The sequence below is a fragment of the Schistocerca piceifrons genome, chromosome 2 (assembly GCF_021461385.2).
Source record: "Schistocerca piceifrons isolate TAMUIC-IGC-003096 chromosome 2, iqSchPice1.1, whole genome shotgun sequence".
NCBI lineage: Eukaryota > Metazoa > Arthropoda > Insecta > Orthoptera > Acrididae > Schistocerca > Schistocerca piceifrons.
In genome coordinates this window covers 85,688,206-85,715,471 of record NC_060139.1, presented here as the reverse complement: position 1 = coordinate 85,715,471, position 27,266 = coordinate 85,688,206, and the positions used below count along the sequence as shown (strand labels likewise).

Genomic DNA, 27,266 nt, shown 5'->3' with positions numbered 1-27,266 from the left:
AATACATTACTTTTTCAAGGGTTTTGGATAAGGCAGTCAGAAGAGAGATAGGGCGGTAGTTGTTGACATCAGATGTATCCCCTGCTTTAAGGAGTGGTTCAACAATGGCATTCTTCAGTCTGTCTGGGAAAATACTCTGCTTCAGAGAGCTATCACATATGTGGTTAAGAATCCCACCTATTTCTTGGGAACAAGCTTTTATTATACTGCTGGAAATGCTATCAATTCCATGTGAGCTTCCATTATTGAGAGAGTTTATTATCTTCCTAATTTCAGAACGAGAGGTGGGTGGAATTTCAATTGTATCAAATGGTGTGGGTAAGGCCTCTTCCATTAACTGCCTTGCTTCTTCTGATGAACATTTAGATGCTATGGAAGTGTTGTCCATGTATTTACATAGTTTACATAATTATCATTCGGCCGACACTTCAGTATTACTCGTCTGAGGCAATTATCAGATAGGATTGATAGAGGTAATGCAGAGGGTCCAAAGAAGAACAGGGCGTTTCGTCACAAGTTGATTTAACGAGCATATAAGAGTCACAGAGACAGTGGCGAAATACACGAGACAAGCGTTGTGAGCCACGGTGCGGTTCACTAATAAACTTTCGAGGGTGTACGCTCCTAGAAGATTCAGCCGACGTTGTAGTGTCGTAAGCACAGCAAGCACAACCAGATGTCACCACAGGAGCCGATAGGTCGACAACCCACTCCAGAGACAGCGTATGGCTCAGTTATTGCCGCAACAAGAAGTTCCAGCGGTGGCGCCGCCAGATAATATGCGCCGGCGCCACAACAAAGCGAGGAGTTCCAGGTCAGCTCGACTACCGAGAAGACAGCCTTCTACTTGTGTACTTCGCAACCCATTGCCTGCTTCTAGCGAGTCCACACCAGCCCGTCTTCAGTCAACATCCTAGTGGGACAAGAACTGTTTACTATCCTGCTGTAAAGGATGAGCCAGACAATAAGGGATTTTACTTTATTATATGAGCCTCCAAACGGTAGCTTCGTTTTTCCATTACGGCCAAGCCACGGCCGGCAGTGTTAGCTGCCTGTAAATTCTTTCCTCCCACGGTCTAGTAACAGGAAGTCAGCACCGAGGAAGGGCACCTTGGCCACGCGCCTCCCTCATGTGCTTACGAGGTAACGCCGCCCCAGGCGTCGCTTAGCAGGCGGCGCTCTGGAAAATTCCATGCCGCCCGCACGGTTTGTTCAGTCCTGACCAATCAGGGCGGAGGAATCCGCGTGGTACGTCGAATATACGCGGCCGCCCGTCGCCAAGCCCGCTCTCTTGTATTCTTGCTCACCCGCGAGTCGGATGCGCGCCCTGTAGCATTGAACATCTCCCGCTTCTCCCGGTGTTGCGGCACTGTGGACTTAGTTTTGGCAGACAACAACTTTCGGTACCTTCGCCAACTATATCTCGCCAAACTCTACGGTCTGGCTCACCCTCACCTCCCTAGGCCTATGTAACCCCTTTCAACATGCTTTCGACAATAGACGGCCTTTATCTAAAAATTACCCTTTTCATTCCATGACGCCCACCGCCTTCCCATACGCCCATCCTGTACACTGCCTTACCTTCTGGAATGAAAGTTGAACTTCAGGATCTGCTGCCAGAGCCGATTTGTATGAAGTTGAGTATTCGTCAATGAATGTGTGCGTTCTTGTTACTTATCATCATCAGTGTTTCAGTGTTCTACTCCTTCTAATCTCATAGTGTTTTCCTCATTACCCTATGAACAGTCGAAGGCAGGGACGAGTAAAATCTTTTTTGTGGTTGTATCAAATGTACGATACAACAGATGTATTGCTTAATCCTATGTACAAGTATATCCCACGGATAAGCAATTAACGTGAAATTAGACACATTCGAGCTCATATGGAGACTTAGCAATAATCATTCTCCCAGCGGAACATGTACGACAGTAACCTCTTTAGATACAGACGTAAAAGATAGTAGAATCGGAACAAGACTGCAGTCTACTCACATGTAACGCGCCCTCCGGCGCTGCAGCGTGGCCGAAGCGCGCACTTTGACCAGCAGCATGCGCACCAGGTTGAGGAAGAGCGCGAAGCTGACCTGCAACCGTTAGCACTGAGTAAGCCCACCCATAGACTCTCACAGACATCTACCACAGTAACCACGAATACACTGTATTTTTACCCAGTGTAAATGGCAACTAATCGTTTGACATAGTAATACAGCTAAACTGTTCTTCAGCGCATCTCAATACTAGAGGTAGTGTTCTAGAAACATACCCAAACAATTTTGACCCACTTTTAAATTATGAATGGTCAGCCAAGTTACGGAAATGAGGCACGAAACTTTGTAGACAACCCCTGCAGTAATTTGAAAGGTGCTACAAGCATAATCAAAGAGAATTATGAACCTAAGCAAAGTTCAGTCATTTCTAACAATTTGAGTAGTCATTTTTCACTGTTTTGTATGATGTAGCCGCGAAGCGTTAGCCGAGCGGTCTAGGGGCGCTGCAGTTATGGACTGTGCGGCTGGTCCCGGCGGAGGTTCGAGTCCTCCCTCGGGCACGGGTGTGTGTTTGTCCTTAGGGTAATTTAGGTTAAGTAGTGTGTAAGCTTAGGGACTGATGACCTTAGCAGTTAAGTCCCATAAGATTTCTTACATACATTTTTATGATGTACACATCTCTCTAGATAACTATTTAGTGTGAATCTTTCGTCGAAGGGGCAGCGACTAGTAATAGTTTGCTTCGGGTAGAGAGTAGAGGTGAGTGTGGATCCTTGGGACACTTCTCACACTTGTGTATGTAGCCAGCCCTGCAATCGAAGTTTATTTTCTTTGTCATCCCATTTTGAAATGATAGATTCACTTTTGTGAATTGCACTCTTATTTCTGAAATTACAAGAATTACTTCAGAAAAGTAAAGTGTTTTTTCAAAATGTGAAAACTGTTTCAATGTACTCCAAGGTCAGATACTTAGCAGCAAGTGCACTATACAAATATAAAATTATTGCAGTAAAGAAAATTTTGTCAATATTGTACTTTGTACTCTACCCATTTCATTATTAATATATTATACACCAAAAATCGGTAAATGTAATCAAATTTAGGAGACAAATTCTGAAAAACCAGTTACAAATTAAAACGTTTTGAAACAGAAATTATCGGCAGTTAACACATTTTCCTATTTTCAATAGAGGGAAAAATTGTTAGAAGATTCATTTAATTTGCATATATCACGTGTTCCGTGCAGAAGATCTTCCGTTTCAAAGTAGAAGGTGGAGCACGAGTGACGAAGAATGGCTTAAATGTCTACACGTTATGCAACTAGTTTTGAAATCCCTAAACTTTACCCGCCATAAAACTCTGTTAAGTGAAGTACGAGGGCAGTTCAATAAGTAATGCAACACATTTTTTTCTAAAACAGGGGTTGTTTTATTCAGCATTCAAATACACCAGGTTATTCCCCAATCTTTTAGCTACACAACACTATTTTTCAACGTAATCTCCATTCAATGCTACGGCCTTACGCCACGTTGAAATGAGGGCCTGTATGCCTGCACGGTACCATTCCACTGGTTGATGTCGGAGCCAACGTCGTACTGCATCAATAACTTCTTCATCATCCGCGTAGTGCCTCCCACGGATTGTGTCCTTCATTGGGCCAAACATATGGAAATCCGACGGTGCGAGATCGGGGCTGTAGGGTGCATGAGGAAGAACAGTCCACTGAAGTTTTGTGAGCTCCTCTCGGGCGCGAAGACTTGTGTGAGGTCTTGCGTTGTCATGAAGAAGGAGAAGTTCATTCAGATTTTTGTGCCTACGAACACCCTGAAGTCGTTTCTTCAATTTCTGAAGAGTAGTACAATACACTTCAGAGTTGATCGTTTGACCATGGGGAAGGACATCGAACAGAATAACCCCTTCAGCGTCCCAGAAAACTGTAACCATGACTTTACCAGCTGAGGGTATGGCTTTAAACTTTTTCTTGGTAGGGGAGTGGGTGTGGCGCCACTCCATTGATTGCCGTTTTGTTTCAGGTTCGAAGTGATGAACCCATGTTTCATCGCCTGTAACAATCTTTGACAAGAAATTGTCACCCTCAGCCACATGACGAGCAAGCAATTCCGCACAGATGGTTCTCCTTTGCTCTTTATGGTGTTCGGTTAGACAACGAGGGACCCAGCGGGAACAAACCTTTGAATATCCCAACTGGTGAACAATTGTGACAGCACTACCAACAGAGATGACAAGTTGAGCACTAAGTTGTTTGATGGTGATCCGTCGATCATCTCGAACGAGTGTGTTCGCACGCTCCGCCATTGCAGGAGTCACAGCTGTGCACGGCCGGCCCGCACGCGGGAGATCAGACAGTCTTGCTTGACCTTGCGGCGATGATGACACATGCTTTGCCCAACGACTCACCGTGCTTTTGTCCACTGCCAGATCACCGTAGACATTCTGCAAGCGCCTATGGATATCTGAGATGCCCTGGTTTTCCGCCAAAAGAAACTCGATCACTGCCCATTGTTGTCACGCACATCCGTTACAGACGCCATTTTAACAGCTCCGTACAGCGCTGCCACCTGTCGGAAGTCAATGAAACTATACGAGACAAAGCGGGAATGTTTGAAAATATTCCACAAGAAATTTCCTGTTTTTTTCAAACAAAATTGGCCGAGAAAAAAAAATGTGGTGCATTACTTATTGAACTGCCCTCGTATTAACAGTATCCCCGTGTTAACAGTATCTCCATATAGCTTTATTATGCAACAGTTTAATACGAGTATGTAGAGCTCATAATATTTACAAACGCTGTGCAACGCAACATCATGCCTCATAAGAACAAAAACAGTAGAAAATTCCAGAAACTGCTGATGGTAGTCTCTTCTGCACATTGCTTCATACGTTTCTGAAAACTGTCACTGAACTCAAACATCAACAAAGTATAGTTGATGATACCTTATAACGAGTTCAGAAGAATACACAGTTCGACCTTTTTTGTGCTTTCCAAGAAACCAGAGCAGCACTTCAACGTCTCGAATACTCGTAAACACTAAGAAAGTCACAGTTTCAGTGTGTACTTGCAGTGGTCACTTGTATACACACATCAAAAAATGTTTCGCGTCACCTCTGCTCCTAGAGTTTCGGAACCTGTACAGAAAATTGGAATAGATATCAACATAAACATCATATCGGGCATTTTTATTTCTCTGAAAACCACACATTGCATGTTGTACCACCACACAGCGAGACCTTCAGAGGTGGTGGTCCAGATTGCTGTACACATCGGTACCTCTAGTGCCCAGTAGCACGCCCTCTTGCATTTATGCATGCCCGTATTCGTCATGTCAACCATCCACAAGTTCAGCAAGGCACTGTCGATTTAGATTGTTCCACTTTTCAACAGCCATTCGGCGTAGATCCTTCAGAGTGGTTGGTGGGTCACATCGTCCATAAACAACCCTTTTCAATAAATCCCAGGCATGTATGATAGGGTTCATGTTTGGAGAACATGCTGGCCACTCTAGTCGAGCGATCTCGTTATCCTGAAGGACGTCATTCACAAGACGTTTCGAGAATGAGATTTTCACTCTGCAGCGGAGTGTGCGCTGATATGAAACTTCCTGGCAGATTAAAACTGTGTGCCCGACCGAGACTCGAACTCGGGACCTTTGCCTCTCGCGGGAAAGTGCTCTACCATCTGAGCTACCGAAGCACGACTCATGCCCGGTACTCACAGCTTTACTTCTGCCAGTATCTCGTCTCCTACCTTCCAAACTTTACATAAGCTCTCCTGCGAACCTTGCAGAACTAGCAGTCCTGAGATAAAGGATACAGCAGAGTCATGGCTTAGCCACAGCCTGGGGGATGTTTCCAGAATGAGGTTTTCACTCTGCAGCGGAGTGTGTGGTGATATGAAACTTCATAGCAGATTAAAACTGTGTGCCCGACCGAGACTCGAACTTTTCCTGTGAGCAACACGGAGAGTTTCTATTGCTGAAATTTACCCGCCATGCGGTGTAATTAACTATATTGGTTGACTATACTCCCGTATTTCAAATTCAAGTGTACCAGCGGAAGATACTGTCTTGTGGCCGTTAGTGTTCCGGTTACCTACCCTGGCCACTAACGTAAGTTCATGCAGCGTCCTTTCCTCACCTGTTGTCGCTGTCCAACATGGTGTGTAATTTTGACAGCTAATACATACATCATTGTGAATTACCACGTTTGTAACGTTTTCTGTATGAGTTCTCCTGTACTGATTGATGGCAAGCTAGTCGTTGTGTCGGTCGGCCCGTGGCTGTCCCCTGGTCGGGATCGCACGAATGAAGTGTAGTTGGGTCGCGTGGGATTAGCCGAGTGGTCTAGAGAGCTGCAGTCATGGACTATGCGGCTGGTCCCGGCGGAGGTTCAAGTCCTCCCTCGGGCATGGGTGTGTGTGTATGTCCTTAGGATAATTTAGGTTAATCAGTGTGTAAGCTTAGTGACTGATGATCTTAGCAGTTAAGACCCATAAGATTTCACACACATTTGAACATTTTTGAAGTGTAGTTGGACTTAGCACCTGTCTCGCCTAAGTGAACGAAGGCAGACTGATCCATGGGAGGTTACTGAGTGCCACTCTCTTAATTATCATTTTGGCAGTGTTAATGTTGTTGTAATCTAACTTTATTTTATATTTTTAATTTGGCAAGTTTAGTTGTGGGCCTTCAGCCCTGGAAATATATTCTCAGAGTTTCCTTCAAGTCCAAACATTATCACCTTCTGCTCTTGAAAAGTTATTGTAATTTCCTCTGAAAGATTCAACAAGTTATTGTGGACCTTCCACCATTGGTGTTGCGAAGGAAAATATTTAAACTTAATGTATTGTTTTACCGATTGTTGCAATATATATTTCCTTAATTCGCAGAATTTAGCCTTGCGGCTTTCAGCCATCTTATTGCGTTTGTTTATCTGTTTCTGTGCACCTTGTGGGCCATCAGCCCTGTTAGCATCTTAAAACATTGTGGCCTTCTGCCTTCAGTAATCATCCTAGTATATTTGGAATTTTGAAGATTTAATCTGGCGGCCTTCCGGCGCTCATGATGCTGATCTCATATATGTATACGATTTATCTTATTCGTAACTTTAACTGTGTCACGTCTTTTCAAAATTGAACTTATTCTAAAGCATCTGCAAATTTAATTCTTTCAAAAGTGTATTTGTGAACTAAATAATAATAAATTACAATTGTGAAATGAATCCAACCGCAACTCCCTTGGCCCTTTCCACAATCCTAATTACCTGTTAGCCCTGCGTAATTCAGCGGGCGTTTCAGCTCATTTTGTAGCACTACAACCATAAACGAAATGTTAATTATATCAAGGAGATACGCATTCCGATAGTGTTAGCGATCTAAGAAAGGTATTCAAGAGTAAGAGTCTTTGTGGCTGTATTCTTTCTCATCGTTTGCTGCTTACGTAGAGCTCCTGCGCCTGTCAGCGGTAGGAGGGGGAGACGTACTGCCAGAAGCAGAGGCAGTTGAACAGAGCCGATTCTGTACGGATGCGACGCACTCTGCAGTCCGTCTGCGACAGTCAGGCTGCAGTAGCCAATAAAACAATGGCGGTGCACTGCAACCCGCGCACTGGGCAGCTACGGTTTCCTGGATGCAGTGGCCATTAGAACGTGTCGGGCTGCACGGCAGCCAACTAGCTCTGCGCAGCAAGCTGTGAACATTGTCTCTCGTGGAGAACGCAAGTGGCTGCCGTCAGTGCCTGCGCACTTGTCGAAGCAGAGAAGTTGACAGCTTGTAGGACCTAGAGGAATTTACAGTAGTAGAGGGACACTTACAGGATGTCTTCAGATTTGTAGCGTTCTCTTTCTGCACACAAGTTTGTAAAAGACAGCATGCTTTTGTCGTGCTGTAGAGTCGCAGGTTCTTCCGAGAGAACGCTTGTTTCACGATAGCTTGCTGTAGGTAACTTTGGGGGCTGACATCTAGCGGCCTACCCGGGAAACACAAGTGCATCTGTCACTGGATGCCATGGGAAAGCTATTCAATGTCTCTTACTTAACGCGTACATTCACCTCCTATAAGAATCTAAATACAGGATAGTAGTTTTTGCGTAATCCCTTTCCAAATTTGTATACTGCACTTTGGTGTGCGGTGTGAAAATCTCAGCATTCTAGCGGGCATATTTTCGGAGATAGAAAAATATACTTTAAAGTTAGAAAAACTACACTTAAGGAAGCCCCTCCATCTACCCCTCCGATCAACTTTGATCCTCCCCTCCCACTTCCTGTGTGTTTTCCTTTAGGCACCCTCCATCCCTTTTCTCTCCTTTTCCCCCCATCCCCCTTCCTCCACCCCTCTATCCCCGGGCTTCCCCTCCCCCTTCCTCCTTTCCCCTCTGCTCTCCCCTCTCCCTCTCCCCCCCCCCTCCTCCTGTCTTGGCAGGTCCACGGACTCGTACACGCTCAGTGAACATTCGCGCGCCGGAGATCATCGCCATCAGTGTCTCGTGTGTGTGCCTTCGTTTTGTGTTTAGTGTTCTTTCGCCATCACACCACCACTGTTCACCTGTGCCGTCACAGTCGTCCGTGTTTTTGTGCGCCGTGTCAACAGGTGTTGGTGTTTTTTCTCGTCCAGCGTGAACGGCTTCAAGTTCATTGCTTTTCGTGTCTACAGTTTTTGCCCGCCGTTTTTATTGCCTTATCTACACCACCTATATGTCGTATTTATTGTACCACTCGCGGCTGAAGAGCAGCGTAATATGCTGCTGACAGCCCGCCTTTGTATAAGGTGATTAAAATAACAATAAAGAAAAAAAAACTTAAGAAAGGAAATTCACCTGGAAACATTTAGGACTTGTTTTTTGTTGTCAATTGAAATACTCACCTGAAGTATCAGGGTATAGAATTATTTAATTGAAATTTAATTTAAAAATTTCAAATGCCTTACAATTTTCGTAGTATGAATTCTAGAACAACTTCAGAAACAACTATTAAAATCAATATTTATTTTATTATGTGTTATGTGAGCCTGTGAGTAAATGAGAGTGTGTGTGTGGGACATTCGTCAAATATCAATATTGCATTATATACCGTCTTATGTAATGTGCAAGAGTTACACAAGCCTGTCGTGGGAAAATGATCCTAGGGGATTGACCCACTTTGTTGATGACGTATGTGCAGGTGTGATTGCTATTGTAACAGAGCAGCCAGAAAGTCAGCTGGAGTAAAATCTGTATCTAAAGAATATTTCCAGAATTATTGTCTTTTCGTTTTCGTTTATTAAACATTACTATAATATATTTATGACAGATGGACGCAAAAGCGTCTGTGTATAACAACTGGTGCAGAGCAGTTTTGGCGCGAGTATGATCACGAGCGAGTATTCTGATTGGCAGTCAGTATGGTCAGCCAATCAGAATTGAGACGGTTCCCGCTCGTTACCTGATAGTTATACTTTGAGTGAGGCTGCAAGAAGGAAGTCGCTCGCTAGCTTTGAGTGCGGACGGTCATGTTACTAGTGTAATATCTCTTTATATTCTAGTAACTATCCCCGCACAATTCTACGAGTGAATTACGTTTCCTACTTGACCAGCTAAATACTCGCAAAATCGATGCGCAAAGTAGTACAGTACTATTACTATTCCATGAGGGCATAATTACTCTTTGTAATATTCTCTCTGGTGTGTTGAGAAGACTTCTAGGATCTTTTCCGTGCCGAATAGCCGCATTGAATAACTGCAATTTTGCTATCGAGATTACTGGAAGAAAGAGATTGAAAATATATTGTATGCTAATCAAGAAAATATATACTGAGCATTTACATCAAAGATGTGTAAGGAATTTCATTATACATGTATTCCCTAATTGGAAATTTGCACGGAGGTGTCGTTTCGTTGGTAATCAGATGGGAAATTCCGATGAATTGAAAACGAACCTGCAATTATTAGAACCAAGAGCTCCGTTATTTCATCGGATAATTAAACTCTATCAAAGTAAACTTTCGCTTGATTTGAGGTTTCCCGACAGGCTATGCAACGCAAGAAAACCAAGACATTTTATTTCCACATGATTGTAGATCGCTTCGAATCACCGAGACTGCGTACAAGGAGAGTCATCGGCCGATTCTGATTAAACAACTAAAGATTAATTATAACATTCTTGAGAGACTGTGATGACTGTGATATGGCTGCTTATGAATGAGATCATTAGTAAAATACTAGTAACTAACTTTCCTCTCACCAGCAACCAGTATAAACACAATATTAATTAAAATTATACTAGTGCCAGTAAAAATAAAGTGTAAGATGAAGAATTACTTAGTGTTTGAGTTATTGGTGAGCTAAGTCGATGGCAGTTGTTGTTGAGGACTGCTTGGCGAAATTTCAAAGGTTTTGACTATATCTGTTGAACAGATATTCGCGTGTGAAATATTGGCCTTCATAGTACCCGCATGGCATGTTTCAGTATTCAACTACTGAGCAGTTTTGGCGAGCAGTTACTTTTTTCGAAATACACAAGAAGGCCCGAATGTAATAACTCATATTAGTAGTGAAATTAATGACCGTGAGAACTTCGATTAATTTGGGTCGGGTTTGGACAGATTTCTGGCTGATGTGCGTGTGAAATGTGTGTATGAATCGTGAACAGGAGGGAAATAGCCAATAGTTCAAATGTAGTCTGAATAGTACCTTTTCTTTGGTTATCAAGGACAAAATAAACATTATTGTGTGGAAATTTCGGAGATTATTTTTCAGAAGCCAATCCATTTTCTTACTGCCCGATAAAATTGGAAGACAGTATTTCTACAGAACTTTCTTTCATAACTTGCGTTGCGCGGCTTCAGTAATTGCAGAATTTAAGTGGTGTTTTTTATCAACGCTGCTTTTACATCACCTTGTAAGTATCTACAGTGCTGAGTGAAGGGACATTGAGCAGACGCCGTTTTCAGGGAAGAGAATATTTATTTGCAGCCTGCACAGTTACAACTACGAATAGAGACACGAGAAAATAAACCGCGACCCGTCGCAATGGCAATTAAAAATTCTTCTCGAGTATGCATCTCTTCCTCATAAGCAAGCATTAAATTTTCAGATAAACCAAATGCCTAGTTCCCTACAATGACGCCCAGCATCGGTACTCCATTGTTTGACGAGAGGATTTTCTCCGATATTCGCAAGCTATTTTTCAGGCAAAATTAAATGCTTAAAACTAGATGAATCACTATAATTTCCTTATGCTCTAACATCTACTGTCTGTAAATGAACTTACAGTCAGCATGGAACAAAGCAAATGAAAGACGGAAAAATTATTTTTATAATTACAGTAAAGTGGACCTGAGTAAAGTGGCTTTGCCTTTGTTATGAGCAAACAGGCAGAACTTTGTTGTCCATCTGACTCGGGTGATCAGCCACAACTTCAGGTCAGCTGGCTGCTCAGCATTGCGGCTGCCTTACTCAGGCTGCCTATAGTCTGATTAAACTTACTTGATAGCTGATAATTCTCGTGCTGTAGCTGATTTTCTCCAATCAGAGCTCTCAACGTCGCACCAGAACCGTTCTCCATTGCCAAACAGCCACAACTGGTCAGCTCGCTTCCTTTTCCTTATCCGGCAGCCTTTCTTGGTGTTGGATCCCGAATCATGGGTATGGCACTTTTATTTCATATTTCACAAAACATAATAACACTATAACAAATGACACACACACACATAACGATGCTAATGAAATACACCCGTTTCACACACAGCACTACCTAAACACTACTGGGTAGTTCCACACAAGACGCGATTCAGCTTCACATATGCGTTATCGTAAGCACAGACATCGGTTTATATTCGATAGGCATCACTCGAGATGGTGTGAAACCGATGTTTTGGACACTACAATTCATCGTTGCGAATCTCGTCAAATACAGTAAATATTTTTTTTTGTTTCGAAATCTAATGAAAAGAGTCTGATTATCATTTTATTCAATTAATTGGTTTAAAAGTGAAGTTTTCTTATTTCTGTTTTTTTTATTTGCTCTTATTTTTCTACCTATCATTCCTTTTTTCGTCTGGAATCTGCCTTTGTCGTCTATAAGCTGCAATCGAGTGCAAACGAGGACTGCTCTTATCTTGGTAACGCGGCAGCTCGTGTAGCGAGTCAGAGGATACTTCTAGGTAATCAATGACAGCGAGAAGTTACAGTTTGCTTTAAGCGCTGAAAACTGAACTTTTTTCTGTCCTGAATTTGCTCCAATATATTATCTGTAACAAATGTGAACAAAGCTATTGCGATTTTAGCTGTAGATTGTTGAGCACTACTCTCTCGGATACATTCCACATCACGAGGTTGTGGTTAGCTTAGACACGAGTTCAAATTTAGGGCTACAAAACGCATCTCCTGCTGCAGTTCAGTTTCTGCTCATTAAAATCAGCTGTCGACATTTCATCTCGCATTTCCGACATACCTCGTGGCGGGCACTTCTATGTTGCGCGTTACACATTGACAGCATTCGTGAAGTGAACTGCCGTGTTTGCATATTACCTGTAACCGAATGATAACCGGCGCCGATGTGGCAATACGGTAGCTGCAAGTGACTGACGTCAGTCATCAAGTACGATGTAGCCCTTTAACGCTAAGCATTGTTTGTTTGAGCACTGCGGTGCTCCTCTCACATCCGAAGAGACTTATACAGCCAATCTGAGGGGGTTCTATATTTCAACACGTACTTCGAAATAAGTTAAACTTGACTTAGTGTTAAAGTGATCGTTGTAGCCGAAAGAACCAGTAAGTAACAAAGGAAATCGTAGAACCAATGGTGGATCGAACCAAACCCTAAAGCTTTAGTTTTGTTGTCTGGAATTTAAGCCACTGAGCCAGAAACGGACATTTCTAGACAGACCATTAATAAGTTATTTATCATACAGAAATTGCTCTGGTCCAAAGGGAACAAATACTAGTTCTGTACAGTAAGTAAATAAAGAAAATGCGGTTGCATTATGTTATTCGTTATTTAAGTAGCAAATAATTTGTTGACGAATAAATTCGTTTGAGTGAACTATTTATTCGAATAATTATCCAGATAGGAATTTATTCGAACGATACCCATCTCTGCCGACCACGATACCATACGCTTTCTTTCTGTTTCGGTTTACGTTACCAACTATAATGAGTTCTGATAGTTCATTTGCTCGATTTACTTACGAAAGCCGACAGCGTAACTGGATTAAAGGTTTAACCTGACAGTTATAATCTGTTGTCACACTCCTCAACATAAATTTTTAATTTGTTCTCTTCAAAATGCGTCTCCGTGTCGGTGCAGTTTTAGAAGCTGACTGAAAGCGACCATTAATCAGCTATTCTTTCACACAAATATATATTTCCACAACTAAAATAACGACCTTCAGAAACATTAAGTATGTTCAAAAATTCAAATGGCTCCACGCACTTTGGGACTTAACGTCTGAGGTCATCAGTCCCCTAGACTTAGAACTACTTAAACCTAACTAACCTAAGGACATCACAGACATCCATGCCCGAGGCAGGAATCGAACCTGCGACCGTAGGTTTACCAGTTTAATTTTCGGTATACTGTGGCCACACATGCACCACACACTTTGTCGATAGAGAACGTGAAAAATCGGCAGTTAAAAAGAAATTCTAATTCAAATGCATTCGTTTGGTTGCCGGTCCCATTAGTGACACTAAGTTGTAAAGAATCTGCGTAGGTAGTGTCTCTGTTTCCTTACACACGTGGAAGGCCACGCGTCTATTGCCTATCACTTGGCGAGTGACCACTGTGTGATACCGAGTGACTGAACTACCAACCGCGTGATTCCGCGTGTGCGTATATAGCGAATAACAAAAACGAACGGTACTCACGTTGATTCAACACACGGCTGGAATGCTCTAATGAAGGTATCTTGCTATTTCTTGCTGCCATAGTTGAACTCCGTCCGAATAAACTAGAAAGGCAACCGTACCGACCTACCGCCATCCCTTCCTTAGCATGCACGTGGTCAGCACATCACTCTCGCGGTTGTTGTCAGTTTTCATGACCGGACAAACTACTTCCCAGTCAATTAGCTCCTCAAATGGCTCATGAGACGTGAGTACACCCCCTTTCCAACAGCGCTCTGCAGACCTAAACGGTCATCCAAACAAGTGCTCGCCAAGCCTGACATTGCTTAACTTCGGTGATTCGACGGGAACCGAAGTTAACACTGCGGCAAGACGGTTGGCCTTGCGTGTTTGTTCTTAATGAGTGCAAGTCTGTTGTGCAAAATTCTCTGTACGAAGGAAAGTAATCACCCGTCCCACATATTGCAGACTCTGTAGTGCTGCATATTTGCAGCTATGGCACAGATTAGCATTAGTAGAAGGAGATATAACAAGCACTGACATGTGAATATTTGCATAGCAGTTTTCTTTAATGACTTCAGTCAGTAGTCCTGTGGTCTGTCATAAAAAAATCTAAGCTGAATCAGCGTAATGCGTCTGGAGCCGCTACGGTCGCAGGTTCGAATCCTGCCTCGGGCATGGATGTGTGTGATGTCCTTAGGTTAGTTAGGTTTAAGTAGTTCTAAGTTGTAGGGGACTGATGACCTCAGAAGTTAAGTCCCATAGTGCTCAGAGCCATTTTTGATAGAGGGAGAAAGCATTTGGCTAGGTAAACTGGTCTGCATTTCTCAACAACCCTAGTTTATCTGAGGAAAAGGATTGGCAAGTGAACACTGTTGCGCCATGAAGCAACGACCACGGACAATAGGACGAGGCCGCAAACCTCAGACCTTACAGTCCACAAGACATGTTGAATCATCCTGATCGCAAGAAAATATGTTATAGAAAGTGAATGTCATATAGGCTACTCTTAGTAGAAAATCTGTTTTCGATTGACTGTACTGTCACTAAATATGATACCTATCTTTCTAAAAATAATTTGGGTGATTGGTTTGGAAACAAAAGCTTTCCAATGACATACAACATACACTCAGTACACAGTTTCTTAGAGCCATAGGAGAAAGCAGAAAATTCTGCAGTGGAATCCTGGTTAAATATCCATGATCGAGCGAGGTGGTGCAGTGGTATGAGCACTGGACTCGCATTCGGGAGGACGACGGTTCAAACCTGCGTCCGGTCGTCCTGATTTAGGTTTCCGTTATTTCCCTAAATAGTTCCATCCAAATGCCGGGATGCTTCCCTTAAAAGGACACGTCGACTTCCTTCCCCATTATTCCCTAATCCGATGGGACTGATGATTTCGCTGTTTGGTCCCTCCTCCCAAAATCAACCAACCAACCAAATACCCGTGGACCTATAGGGTGATATTTCTGTTCTAGATCTGTTGTTGATCATCTTTCTTTGAGTGATGTAGTTTCTAGCTGTTGTGCGGAACACTGATGGCGGCTGTCACTTATCCATGTTTCTGAAACAGCTGTAAACATTCTGGTAAAAAATGCACTATCATACACATCCTTCTTGTTTATCTTCCATATTTTTCTCAAAGCTATAAAGATTGAACACCCAGATAAACCAACTCTGAGGTCAGAAACAGAATACTCATTACTTTATTGTGGACATATTTTTGAATGTTAACAGCTAAGAAAATCGTGATTCTATGATTATTGTTGTGTTCTCAACCTCAAACCGCTCCATATGCGTATCACTATACAATTTCTCGTTTGTGGAAAAAAAGGTGGCCTAGCGACAGTTGTTAGAACCTATATTTTCCGTGTCCTGTAGTGCAGTTGGAAGACATTTCAGCACGTGTGTTTCTATTCTCACTTTGTTCCTTAAGGCACACTCTAAATCGCATTAAAAATTGCCAGTACTGTTTTGTAACATCCTGTGTACTAAATTTCAACAGTTTGATAAAAATGCTTTGTTTTTCAGAAGCATTATTTAATGAACTTTGTTTCAACATCCTTTGTTTCTCGTATTCTATCACATAATACCATGAAATTGTTTCGTTAACTTCTGGCTTTGGTGAATAAACAAATTAACTACAGTTTAAACGGGTATTGATGGAAAACAAAATATCACTATCTTAGTATAAATTTTTACAAAATCCTTAATTGTATTCCATGTTATTAAACTAAAAATGTTTTGACTTGAAACCGTGGAAGAGTCAGCTACGCACTAACATAGTACAGTTCATGGTTGACTTTTGTATACTAAACATTAAAGAAACTGTGGTTCTTTGGAAGCAAATAATGTGTAATTACTACTCGGAAAGCAATCAAGTACTGAGAGATTTCACATGAGATAGTACAAAATTTTCTAAGTTATGCAGAAAATTGCAGCTTTAAACAATCAGTTAACAACTAAAAATTCTTCGAATTCCTTTCCAGTATTCTATTGGTGCCATTGTCCACCTAAAATGGTGGTAACCTTATATTTATAATCACCCACTGTATAAGGCCAATGGCGTTCTTTTACTACAGTATGAGTAGGGTGACGTACGTGCTGGAAAGCGAAAGTGAAACTAAAACCATCATACCAGATTCCAGTTGACACGTAGTTCGCAATGAATTCGTTATATTATATCAATGACTACTTGATTGAGTTCCAAATTACTTATTGTATGATACGAAATTACCCTGAATTACTATGCCATTCTCATTTCTCAATGTTGCATGAATTATTAACAGGGCGTTACTGAAGTATTTTCACCAAATTCAACCGCCAGCAGCATCGTTAATTGAGTTTTTTAATTAAATCGTTGCAAACTTTCAACTTATTTGACCAAAGCGCAGTTAACCTGAAAAGAGGCTTGTTTTATCACTGAGTAACTGTCGTAGCCTACTGCATAGGTGATTCGTAATGAATACTGAATTCTAATCAAAGAAATTTTCTCTGTTTTTGATTGAAATACAGAAGAGCTGATGTGTGTTGTTGTGTACAGATTTCTAGGTCAGTATGCCCAAGTCTTGTTCAGTTGTCAAGAGATACCATAAGAACACTGAGGACCATTGTCTAGCGTGACGGAACCTTTATTTAACTGCTGGTATTGAAAAGTTGCATGTAATTTTCTTTAATGTTTTCTTTTTTTGTGGCGTTTTACGTGTAGCCCTTACAAAAATATTTCGGCCAGAGTTCTAAATTGTAACAAACATTTGTATAGATAGCGTTATCAAGTTGTTCCAAATACGTACTTTACTTGGAACAGATTTCTATTTGATATTAGTTATCGTCAGTTAAAATGGAGTACGCCGTGATCTCGTGCCATACAATAAAGTAACTGTTGATCGTAGGCGCCCTAGTTAGTCGACAAGCAAATAAAAATACATTAAGAACCCAAACCGTTAGATTACAACCAACTAACTAGAGTTTCTGGTGTTTCAGACGAAATTGTCGTTGCGAACACGTCCACTTCAGTGACGTTCATTAATACTCCTGTTTTCTCCTAGTACTAAATAACTTCGATGTACTTGAAAGAGAAATTACAGACCGTGATCCATCTCTAGTGAGTTCTCCAGATCTCTAACGATTTTGTGTTCACGTGATATGTTCTCATGTCTTCATTATTTTTGCGTTATAAACAATATCGCACAGTTAGGTATTTTTTCACCATGAATGATACGAAAGTCTTTCCTTTTAAATCTAAATGCAGCACCCATATTTTCCTGGAACTAAATTCATTGCTAAAAGGCGAAACGCCTCACGCCAGTAGGAGTATAACAGGCAAAATACACAGGAATGGTGTAGAATACTAGGTGTACGAATACTAGTGATTCATTATCCAATCCTCATCGTACAATCCTCTTCTGTTTTTCGTTGGTAATCTGTCTTATTACAGGTGTCTAAGGGACACTTTGTAAATTCCCCTTACATCTGAATCTCATCAATTCTGAAAGTCATTGAGTTTATTCGTTATCTCTCTCTCTTTCTGCAATCTACCTTTCGACGATTCTTCGCTTCAGGCATTTTGTTCGCAACATACGTCAAATTCAAGATCATTCCCTCATTCTTATCGTTTCCGCTAATTTTCTTTTCTCTCTTATTGTTGGAAGTAATAATTCGTTTCTCATCCTGTCAGCTCATTTCATGCTAAGTATTTTTCTTCACAACATTTCAAAATTATTCAAGTATTTCTGTTCTTTTTTTACTGTCTTTGATTTGCTGCCCCGTAATACTGAACGTGTAGTTTGAAAAAAAAATTTTTTTTTAAATGATTCTGAATCGTATTGCCGTCAACAAACCTTTCATCTCTCAAATTGCTCTTTTGATATACAAAGCCTATTTCATCGACACAGTTTTCATTCCCTCTCATCAACGTTTCTGCGTACGCTTAGTTGTAACAAGGTCTTTCCCTTTAATGACACTATGGTTTAACCGTGATGTTAACTGATTATAATCACTTTGTTGTTTTATTTATCCTATCCTCTTTCACGACTCTCTCTGTCATTAACCGCAGTTATTCCTTTTAATTCCGTCATCATTGCTGGATTATATACAGACATAATTATTTTTGCAAATTATCCTTTTACAGTTGTGTATTTTACTTTTCTAACCTTCAAAGACATTGTGAATATATAATGTTACGTTAAGTAAAATCTTCCGAAAATATGTTGAATTAACAGAGTATAGCAATCACAGTTATTTCGGTAATTTTAAAAGTTTATTTTTTCCTAAGGATGCAAATATTTAATAGTGCTGCCGTCTGATAATGTAACCCACATTTGAAATGCTCACAAGTAAATTTTGTAAATGATATCCTGCATAACTAATAATGTAATGGCTTCGTACCTCCTTTGAAGCAATAACACTTTCGTATTTTTAGAAATGTGGCATCTTTGTATTTGAAATCATTGGAGTTGTTGTGACTTGTGTTTACAAAATGTGCTCTAGAACGAAAAAGTGCATGTACATAAACATGTTTACTCACATGTGCTTCAAAAACCATGTATCCACCACTGAAAACACGGAGATACTCTTCTATTTGTGTTAGTTTTGTAAACTAATGTTCACAATTTCCCCATTTTTAATATACCATTATAATGTTACCAGGACCATAATTAGGCTTAATCTGAAAAATAATCTGTGTCGTCTGTCAAAGCGGCTGAAGTTAAGCACCCAGGGCTCGAAATGCATTGTGTATTGGAATAAAATCACGATTATGACTGAAGGCGGTTGTTCTTTATCTTAAGAAAGTAATGCATTCACGGAAGAAACAACAACAGAAACGGATAAAATTAAAATACTGACGTCATTTCATTGTAATGCTAGAAAGAAACATTTTTCACTTAAAGAGTTGGTGTTTCATCTCTTGATTTTCCTACATAAGCATCGAGAAAACGTAGTGGCACACAATAACTTTGCCCAAAATCCCTTCCAGGACCCATCTAGTCTGTTTCCTCATTATCAGTCTTTACTACCGCTGTTTGTCTTGAGCGTAATTCCCACTGTCAGGCTTTCGTACTTCCAGTCTGCACCAGCAGATTTTAATGTTTTCAGAAAGATACCACAGTCAATTCTTTGATAGGGTACAATGTACGGTTAAAATACGAAACATGTGCAGCCGTTGATCAGTCACATATCAGTTGTTACAGCAATTGCTGCAGTTGGCAGGGCACATAATATTTACGTACCATTAAAAATGAAATCTATTTTCCGTCTTTCATTATTCAGGGATGTAAAGTACGGTATGTGACAGGTTCCTAACCAAATTTTAAATAAAATATGAAATTATTTGGCCTGCTCAGTTTCCTTTTATCTATAAAGGATTATCTAATTAACACTGCAAGCATTTGTTGTGTAATAGGCCGATGTTTTTACTGTTTTGGTTAAATGTTTATCTCACTTGGTATTTCAGTAGTGACAAATCCTAATATTTTGATTTTATTATTAAATCTCAGCCAATGTGCAGCTTTGTAACCCGTAAATGGCCGGCAGATATCGTTACATAAAAATAATTAATACACACATAACTAGGAAACTGACTCTTACGACATTGTACATATTATCTGTGGTCGCATTGTAATTCCGTCAGAGCCAGCAATGGAGGATGAGGAGATTAGAGTTCAACGTTCCGTCGACAACGAGGTCATTAGAGACGGAGCACAAGCTCGGATTAGGGAAGGATTGGGAAGGAAATCGGCCGTGCCCTTTCACAGGAAAAATCCCGGCATTTGCCTGAAACGATTTAGGAAAATCACGGAAAACCTAAATCAGGATGGCCGGAGACGGGTTTGAACCGTCGTCCTCCCGAATGCGAGTCCAGTTTGCTAACCACTGCGCCACCTCGCTCGGTCAGAGACAGCAATAGACTTGAAGATACAGGATGTTCATCACCACAAAACAAGGATTTTGGAATGTAGTCAAATTAAATCAGGTGATTATTTGTGAATTAGATTAGGAAATGAGACATGTAAAGTAGAAATCTAATGTATAAACGATGTAGATTATGACACAAGTTATAACTTTTTATACTATTACCTAACTAAATACTTGTGTAATATTTTGGCAGTGATAATAGCTAGTTACTAGCTGAAATCAGTATTTACTTTAATAAAGCTTGAAAGGAAAGGGCGACTGACTGCTATGCTCCATCACTTTGAGGGACAGTCGTTGAGTGCATTCCACATTTCTAATGGAAGGTAAATTGATGGTTTAAAGTAGTTGATGATTTTGCTGTTTGGACAGCAAAATAGCCGATGATGGTGAAGTAGGATATAAAATGCAGGCTGGTATTAGCAAAAAAAGCGTTTCTGAAAAAAAGAAATTTTTTAACATCGAATATTGATTTAAGTGATAGCAAGACATTTTTGAAAGCATTTGAATGGAGTGTAACCGTGTATGGAAGTGAAACATGGACGATCGATGAGCCGATCAGAGAAGAAGAGAACTGAACATTTTGAAATGTGGTGCTACAGAAGAATGCTGGAGGTTAGATGGATTATCACTTAATTAATGAGGAGGTACTGAATATAATTTTGGGGATTAGAAATTTGTTGCTCAACCTGACAACAAGAGGCACTCGGTTTATAGAAAACAACCACGTGGAGTGGCCTCGGTGTTTGAGGTGCCATGTCACGCATTGCGCGGCCCCTCCTACCGGAGTTCGTGTCCTCCCTTGGACATGGGTATGTGTGTTGTTCTTAGCGTAAGTTAGGTTAAGTACCGTAGTGTGTAAGTCAGCGGACCGATGACTTCAGCAGTTGGATCCCTTAGGAATTCACACACATTTCAACTTCCTTTTTTATTTTTTTGTATATTGAACACATTCTGAGCCATCAAGGAATCACCAATTTACTATTGGAGGGAAGTGGGAAGGGGGGAATGTGGGGTAATCGTAGACAGAGACCAAGAAATGAATGTAGCAAGCAGACTGAGGAAGATGTAAGTTGAAATAGTCATTCGGAAATGATGAGCCTTGACAAGGATACAGTAGCATAGAGACCTGCATCAAACCAATCTTCGGACTGAAGACTCCAGCAACAACATGTTCTGTGAGTGGCTCAATCTTGAAGCACTTGCGGCTAGCATTATGAATCGAGGTATAAAATGAATCAGATTCTGATAGGCCTTCTTTTCGGTCTCGTGGAAAGCGCCCGAAGCAGTTGCCGATCGTTCTTAACTGTACCTCATAGGTTCATTGTTAACAGATATATCAGAAAACACTGGGGAAAAACCATTCTTCCACGCTTATTCTCACAACGCAGCTTTGGTTAACAATTATCTCCTTTTTTCCTCCTTTTTCATTTATCTATGATTTTTAGCTTTCTCCTGTGTCCTTTCTCTTAATTTGCATGTAAATAATCGTCTTACTCTCTCGACGATCATATTGTGTTTTAAGGCCACACAACCATCTTAATAAAAGTAGCAAAACAGTACAGAATTGTTACTTAATAGTTGTAAGGCGTCATCCTTTTTCCTGAATAGGAATGCCGTTGTGCACTTTTGCACCTACCATCTTATCAGATTTATTTCTGCAGTCATACTAATGTGTGACTTCTTCTGAATAATGACATTTTACTCCCTTTTTAGTATCTTCATGTACAATTCCTTATTCGCTTACCTCCTTAGAATGTACGTGTCCAAAAACCTCTGGTTTCTTCTTTTCCGTTTTTCTGCTTTCACTACAGAGTTTTCATCGTTATCTTATTCTTTATTCGTTACGCCCAGTCAGAGGGCGTTCCTGACCTTGTTAACTTGGCCTGACAGCTTCCTTTTCTTCTACGTTTCCCAAAATTATGAATTTGCTGTGTTTTTATTTTGTTCCACTGTCCACAGTTTTCCAGTGGCTGCGAATGTGTGGTTCGCTACTAGCATTCCAAAGGGTTTGCTTTCTCTGTTGGTGTATTCTGAGGCACTGATTTCTTGAAAACCCTTCTTCTTTACTTCTAACAGAATGGTTTCTACCTCTTTTTTATAATTCATTGTCTTAAGCAGCATTTTTTAATCTAGTGGTCTCCATTCTCCTGATGTGACCATACAACATCTAGCGTTTTCTATGTTCTGCATCAGTGAACTTGTTTATTGCTTTGTTCAGGTCTACAATTTTTCTTTTCATCCATATATTTGTCTTATTGGAACTATAAATTTTTCTTAGATTTTTCACTCTTCCTCTAATCGAATTAATTTTTAAACTGTCTGCTAGAGGTTAGTTCTCAGGCATATAGTGCTTCAGCCAAAACAGTTGTCTAGTAATGCCGAATTTTCGCATTACAGGATACCTCGCGTTTATTTTAGTGATTCTGTGATATGCTGCATACTTAATGGAGCTTGGTGCCTCTTTCTAAATTGACTCTAATGTTGTGTCCTGATGGTAAAACGATTTCTCTTAAAAAGACATGTATGAAATTTTCCCAAATTTCGCTTTTTGGTAGGAATCTTCTAATGTGTTTACCTAAATTTTCCATCTATTCGTATGATTTTTCGAAGCCTGTCTTTGATCTATCTCGTGTACCTTACGTATGGTATATTTGGTTTCCTCACTAGAGTTAGTGAAGACAGCTAGATAGTCAGTAAAATTTGCGTACATAACTTTGATTCTCTGTCCCGATGTTCGTACCCCGAATTTCTTTTCCCCATTCTCTGATGACTTGTCTGACACAGAAGAGGTGAGAGGCCATGTCCTTGTAGAAATTCTGTACGGACTTTAAAAGGATCAGATTTTTCGCCAAGAAACTTAACTTGAGATGTTGTGTTCTGAGCCTTGGCGGCTCACTGCATATCGAACCTTGCCCTCTGCTTTGATCTTCGGAAGTCGGTTGTGACTCGATCGCCAAGTGGCTCTCTAAGGCGGACAGAGAAAGGGGGTCGCTGGAGAAAAGTGAGAGCAGTACAAGCGTAGCAAGTGACTCGAGCAGTGGTCGTCGATTCGGCGTCGGCATCACTTGTGGTGTGTTGCGGACTAGCCGGGAAGTCTACGCACTTGGAGGCCTTGACGGCTGTTCCTGTGTGGACCTGGTTCACTCATCTGCCAACTGAAGTATTTATGCTGTCAGACAAGGACTCTTGGAATTGCGTTAAGGTGATTTTCCTGCGCTTACGTCACTTTATTTGAACATGTTTCCTGGCCTCTATATCTGCAGATGTGGTTACCCCAAAGTTGGTTTAAGTGCAGTTTCCTGTTTTCTGCTAAAATCTGAATTCATATTCATCATCTATTGCGCAGTTTAATTTCACGATCCGTTAAGTTCAGGATGATGCTGAATAGTAATTCAGGTTGTCCGTGCCAGGGTTTGATTTATTTCACTGATACTGTTGACAATCTGTGCTTATAGAGGGTATTTGTTATTTTACCCTCTCTCAGTACTGGACTTTAGTCTGTTGCAGGCTGCACTGTGTATTGTCGAGCAGAGGTCGTATTCGACAGCCTTGTTATTACACCAGATATTTTCTAGGGAGTACTGGATGCTGCCTCTGCGCTGTATAAGCAATGACTGTAAGGCAGATTTAAAACTGGATATTTCGTGAATTTTAATGCAGTTTCGACCCAAGCATTTTAAATTTCGTAGGGTTGTTCACTTCATTTGGCTGTAGCCCCATATATTGTACACTATGTCGATTTTGTGTCACTTCATATATAAGATAAGCTCTATCTGTTTTGTATTAACCCTCAAAGTCTTTGACACAGTTTTCGAGTGTTTGCTTTTATAGCTTGTGCTCTCCAAGCGGTCGCCAGAGTTTGTGTTAAAGAAAAGGGTTTTGATTTTCTATTTTACCATACCTTCGGGTTGTGTATTGAGATCAGTATATATTTTACTGTTGTCGTATTTTTAAATTTCTGAAAGAAAGGAAGGTTCATACGTTAACGATTTCCTAAAAATGTTGATGGGCGTGGAGAATTTCGCCTATGGTATTCACTAAGAATGCTGCTAATAGCAGTTATCCCGTATTGTTCAAAATTACTGTCAATAGCAGGGGTTGTGATCCCCTTGGTTTTTTTGGCTCGAGTTCTTGCCTTTTATTGCCATTACCTTTTAACTTCTGTGGGCGAATTATTATCAGCATGGTTGCGCCCCTTGGGTCTTGTTATTTTTTGTAAATAAATTTTGGGAATTTTCTTTATTCGTTCAACCGTTTATTAATTGCTAAAACTGTCATTAATTGGTTCATGTGAAATGAAGTGTTTACGTACTGATCTCTTCCCCTCTAAGGTGTTGTTAAGGTCATCCAAACAAATTTTGAAGTTCCTTTAAATTAAATTATTGTTTTTTTTCTATCTGAAAGCCTTATATTGTAGAATTGTTGGTTTAAAATCGTAAACTTTTATTGAGTTTAAAGAACTTTTATATTTCGATGTAAAGTTTATTGCTTGTTTTAATTCTGAAATCTTTTATGAATAAATCACATTCTGTGAAATAAGTGGTGAATGACGATTCAAATCTAGGGGTCCAGTCCTTTCTTCAAAACCTTCACTGGAAGTTTTGGGGCGCCAAGGCTGCCACGTAACCGTGTCTTTGAAGGTCTGGCATATTAGTTCTCAAGTCTGTCTCTCTACTCTTAGATGTTCTAAAATGTCCAAAACGGTTCGTACGTCAACAGAGTCACACACCTCCTGAAGACACACTTCGACTTATCCATAATATTGCCTCCAGAGACCAAATCTGCATAGCATTCGATATACCTTTCATGGAGCCTGCTTGATATTCGCCAGTCAAATGATCTATTTGTTGTTCAGTTGTGTTTAAGAGACCTTTGCGTAGAACCTTGAATATGCAACAGATATAAAATGGTTTTCTTCCAGTCCTAAATAATGGTTTCAGTTTTCCATGTATATGCAGAGAATGCATGAATTCTCCTTAGGAGCACATCTATTTTTAACATGTCTGCAATAACGCCGTCGTTTCCAGGTGCTTTGTTATTTTTTAGTGACTGAATTATCTCTCTGATTTCTTGAATTGTTGGAAGATGAGAATCTCAGTCTGGTATATGTCTTTCAAAATGGTTCAAATGGCTCTGAGCACTATAGGACATAACGTCTGAGGTCATCAGTCCCAGAGAACTTAGAACTACTTAAACCTAATTAACTTAAGGAGATCACACACATCCATGTCCGAGGCAGGATTAGAACCTGCGACCGTAGCGGTCGCGCGTTTCGAGACTGAAGTGCCTAGAACCGCTCGGCCACAGCGGCCGGTTATATGTCTTTAAAATACACTTTTTCCACTGGGAAATACAGTTCTCTTCATGTTGTTTTTGTTTTCTGAACGCTTAACGTCTCTTCTCGTTCATCGTTCTTCACTCAAATTTAATGCTTAGACGACTGCCCATGTTATTTTAAGCACTTTATCTAAATTGATCAAGCTTGTTAATGCAATGAGCAAGATAATGGAAGTGCATTCTAGAGATCTGGGGTTCATTTCCCTCTTGACCATCCGTGTACAGGTTTCCCAAAACTTATCACTGATAATTTAAAGTACCTGAATGCAGTCAAGATTTGGAACTACACTTACGTGATTCAGAAATGATGTTATTACAATTCAGTACTCAAACTACACAGTGGAGTTAATATTCACTTTGCAGGCACACGTGCTTCTGGATACTATTCTTAACATACAATGTAGCAATATCAGAGAGTGAGACTTGGTTACCAGCACGGAGCAGGCCATGGGCAGCTGCAGGAGCAGGAAGACGCGCGGCTGCTGGTTGGTGGTCCAGCACAGGGTGTCCTCCAGCTCCAGGCGGGCTACGGCCCACGTCGCCACCACCACCATAGGCGCTCCTGGGAAAAATATTAGCAGTAGTTTGCAATATATCTTCAGTACTTCATTCAGCATCAGAACTCCGACCGAAGCAGAGGGAGGGCAGTGCAGAGATATTTGCAAAAATTACACTTATCCTTCGATTTGCTTTAACAACCATTGACATCGCTACATCTTCGTTTCCCTGATAAGGACTGATCATTTTGCAGATCAGTCCTAAATAATTAAATTGGCTTCATAATTTCATTGTTCTTGGGAGTCACGGTGTTTTATAATTGTTTAACTATCCGGCTACCAAGATTTTTTCGTTTCACTGAGTACCACATGGGTCATGATGACCCCAATCAATTTCCATAGGAAATTTTAATGAACTAAAATAAAAACATACATTACAGCTGTTCGTTGTAACAGTTATCATTCAGTTCTTATTGATGTTACATCCAAGAAATAAAAAAAAAATAGACTGGGATCTACTGACCCAGTGATATTAGTGGAAAAAAGACATAATTAAATTGTAATTTTTAACAAATATGAAACTGAGCAAAACATGATTGGGTAAATATGACTCAGAGGCAGAAAGTGACACATTTTAAAATTAACAGCTTTGTAAATAAGGGAGAAATACGGGGTGTTCAAAAAGTCTCTCCGCAGTGCCGTATGATTGTTAGCCGCGCGTGCCATATGCTGCAGTGAACGTACCGAAATGAAACTCAGTGAAATACAAGTTATTAATTTATTGAATATTCATTTTTACTTACAAATTTTCACATTCAGTGTTGAAAATGTCCACCCTGTTGTTGAATACACAATTCAATTCGTCTAATCATGTTTCGAAACACGAGCTGTAACACTTCTTCTGAAACAAAAGCAGTGAAAGTGGATATTGCAGTTTTCAGTTCATCGATGGATCTTGGATGGTTTTTATAGACAGTTGCTTTCGCTGCACTCCAGAAGAAAAAGTCAGGTGGTGTTAGGTCAGGCGATCGTAGAGGCCAAAGTCCCTGTGAAATTATGCGATCACCAAAAACATCAGCAAGGAGTGACATTGAAACGCGAGCTGTATGCGCGGTTGCACCATCTTGTTGAAAATAACCGTTCAGTATTTCACTTAACACAAGTTCTCCTATGAATGGGTACAGAGTATCACTA

At 40.6% G+C, this 27,266-nt stretch overlaps 1 protein-coding gene across 1 annotated transcript in view; it reads right to left on the bottom strand.

Annotated features, from left to right (window-relative positions):
- Nucleotides 1–27,266, bottom strand: part of LOC124775166 (secretin receptor-like) — a 191,198-nt gene that overhangs the window by 57,206 nt on the left and 106,726 nt on the right. Inside the window, exons 8-9 of the mRNA XM_047250006.1 lie at nt 26,007–26,137; nt 1,992–2,083 (exon numbers count right to left, since the gene is read on the bottom strand). Of these exons, the coding sequence (XP_047105962.1) occupies nt 1,992–2,083; nt 26,007–26,137 (223 nt within the window). The remainder of the gene's footprint in view (nt 1–1,991; nt 2,084–26,006; nt 26,138–27,266) is intronic.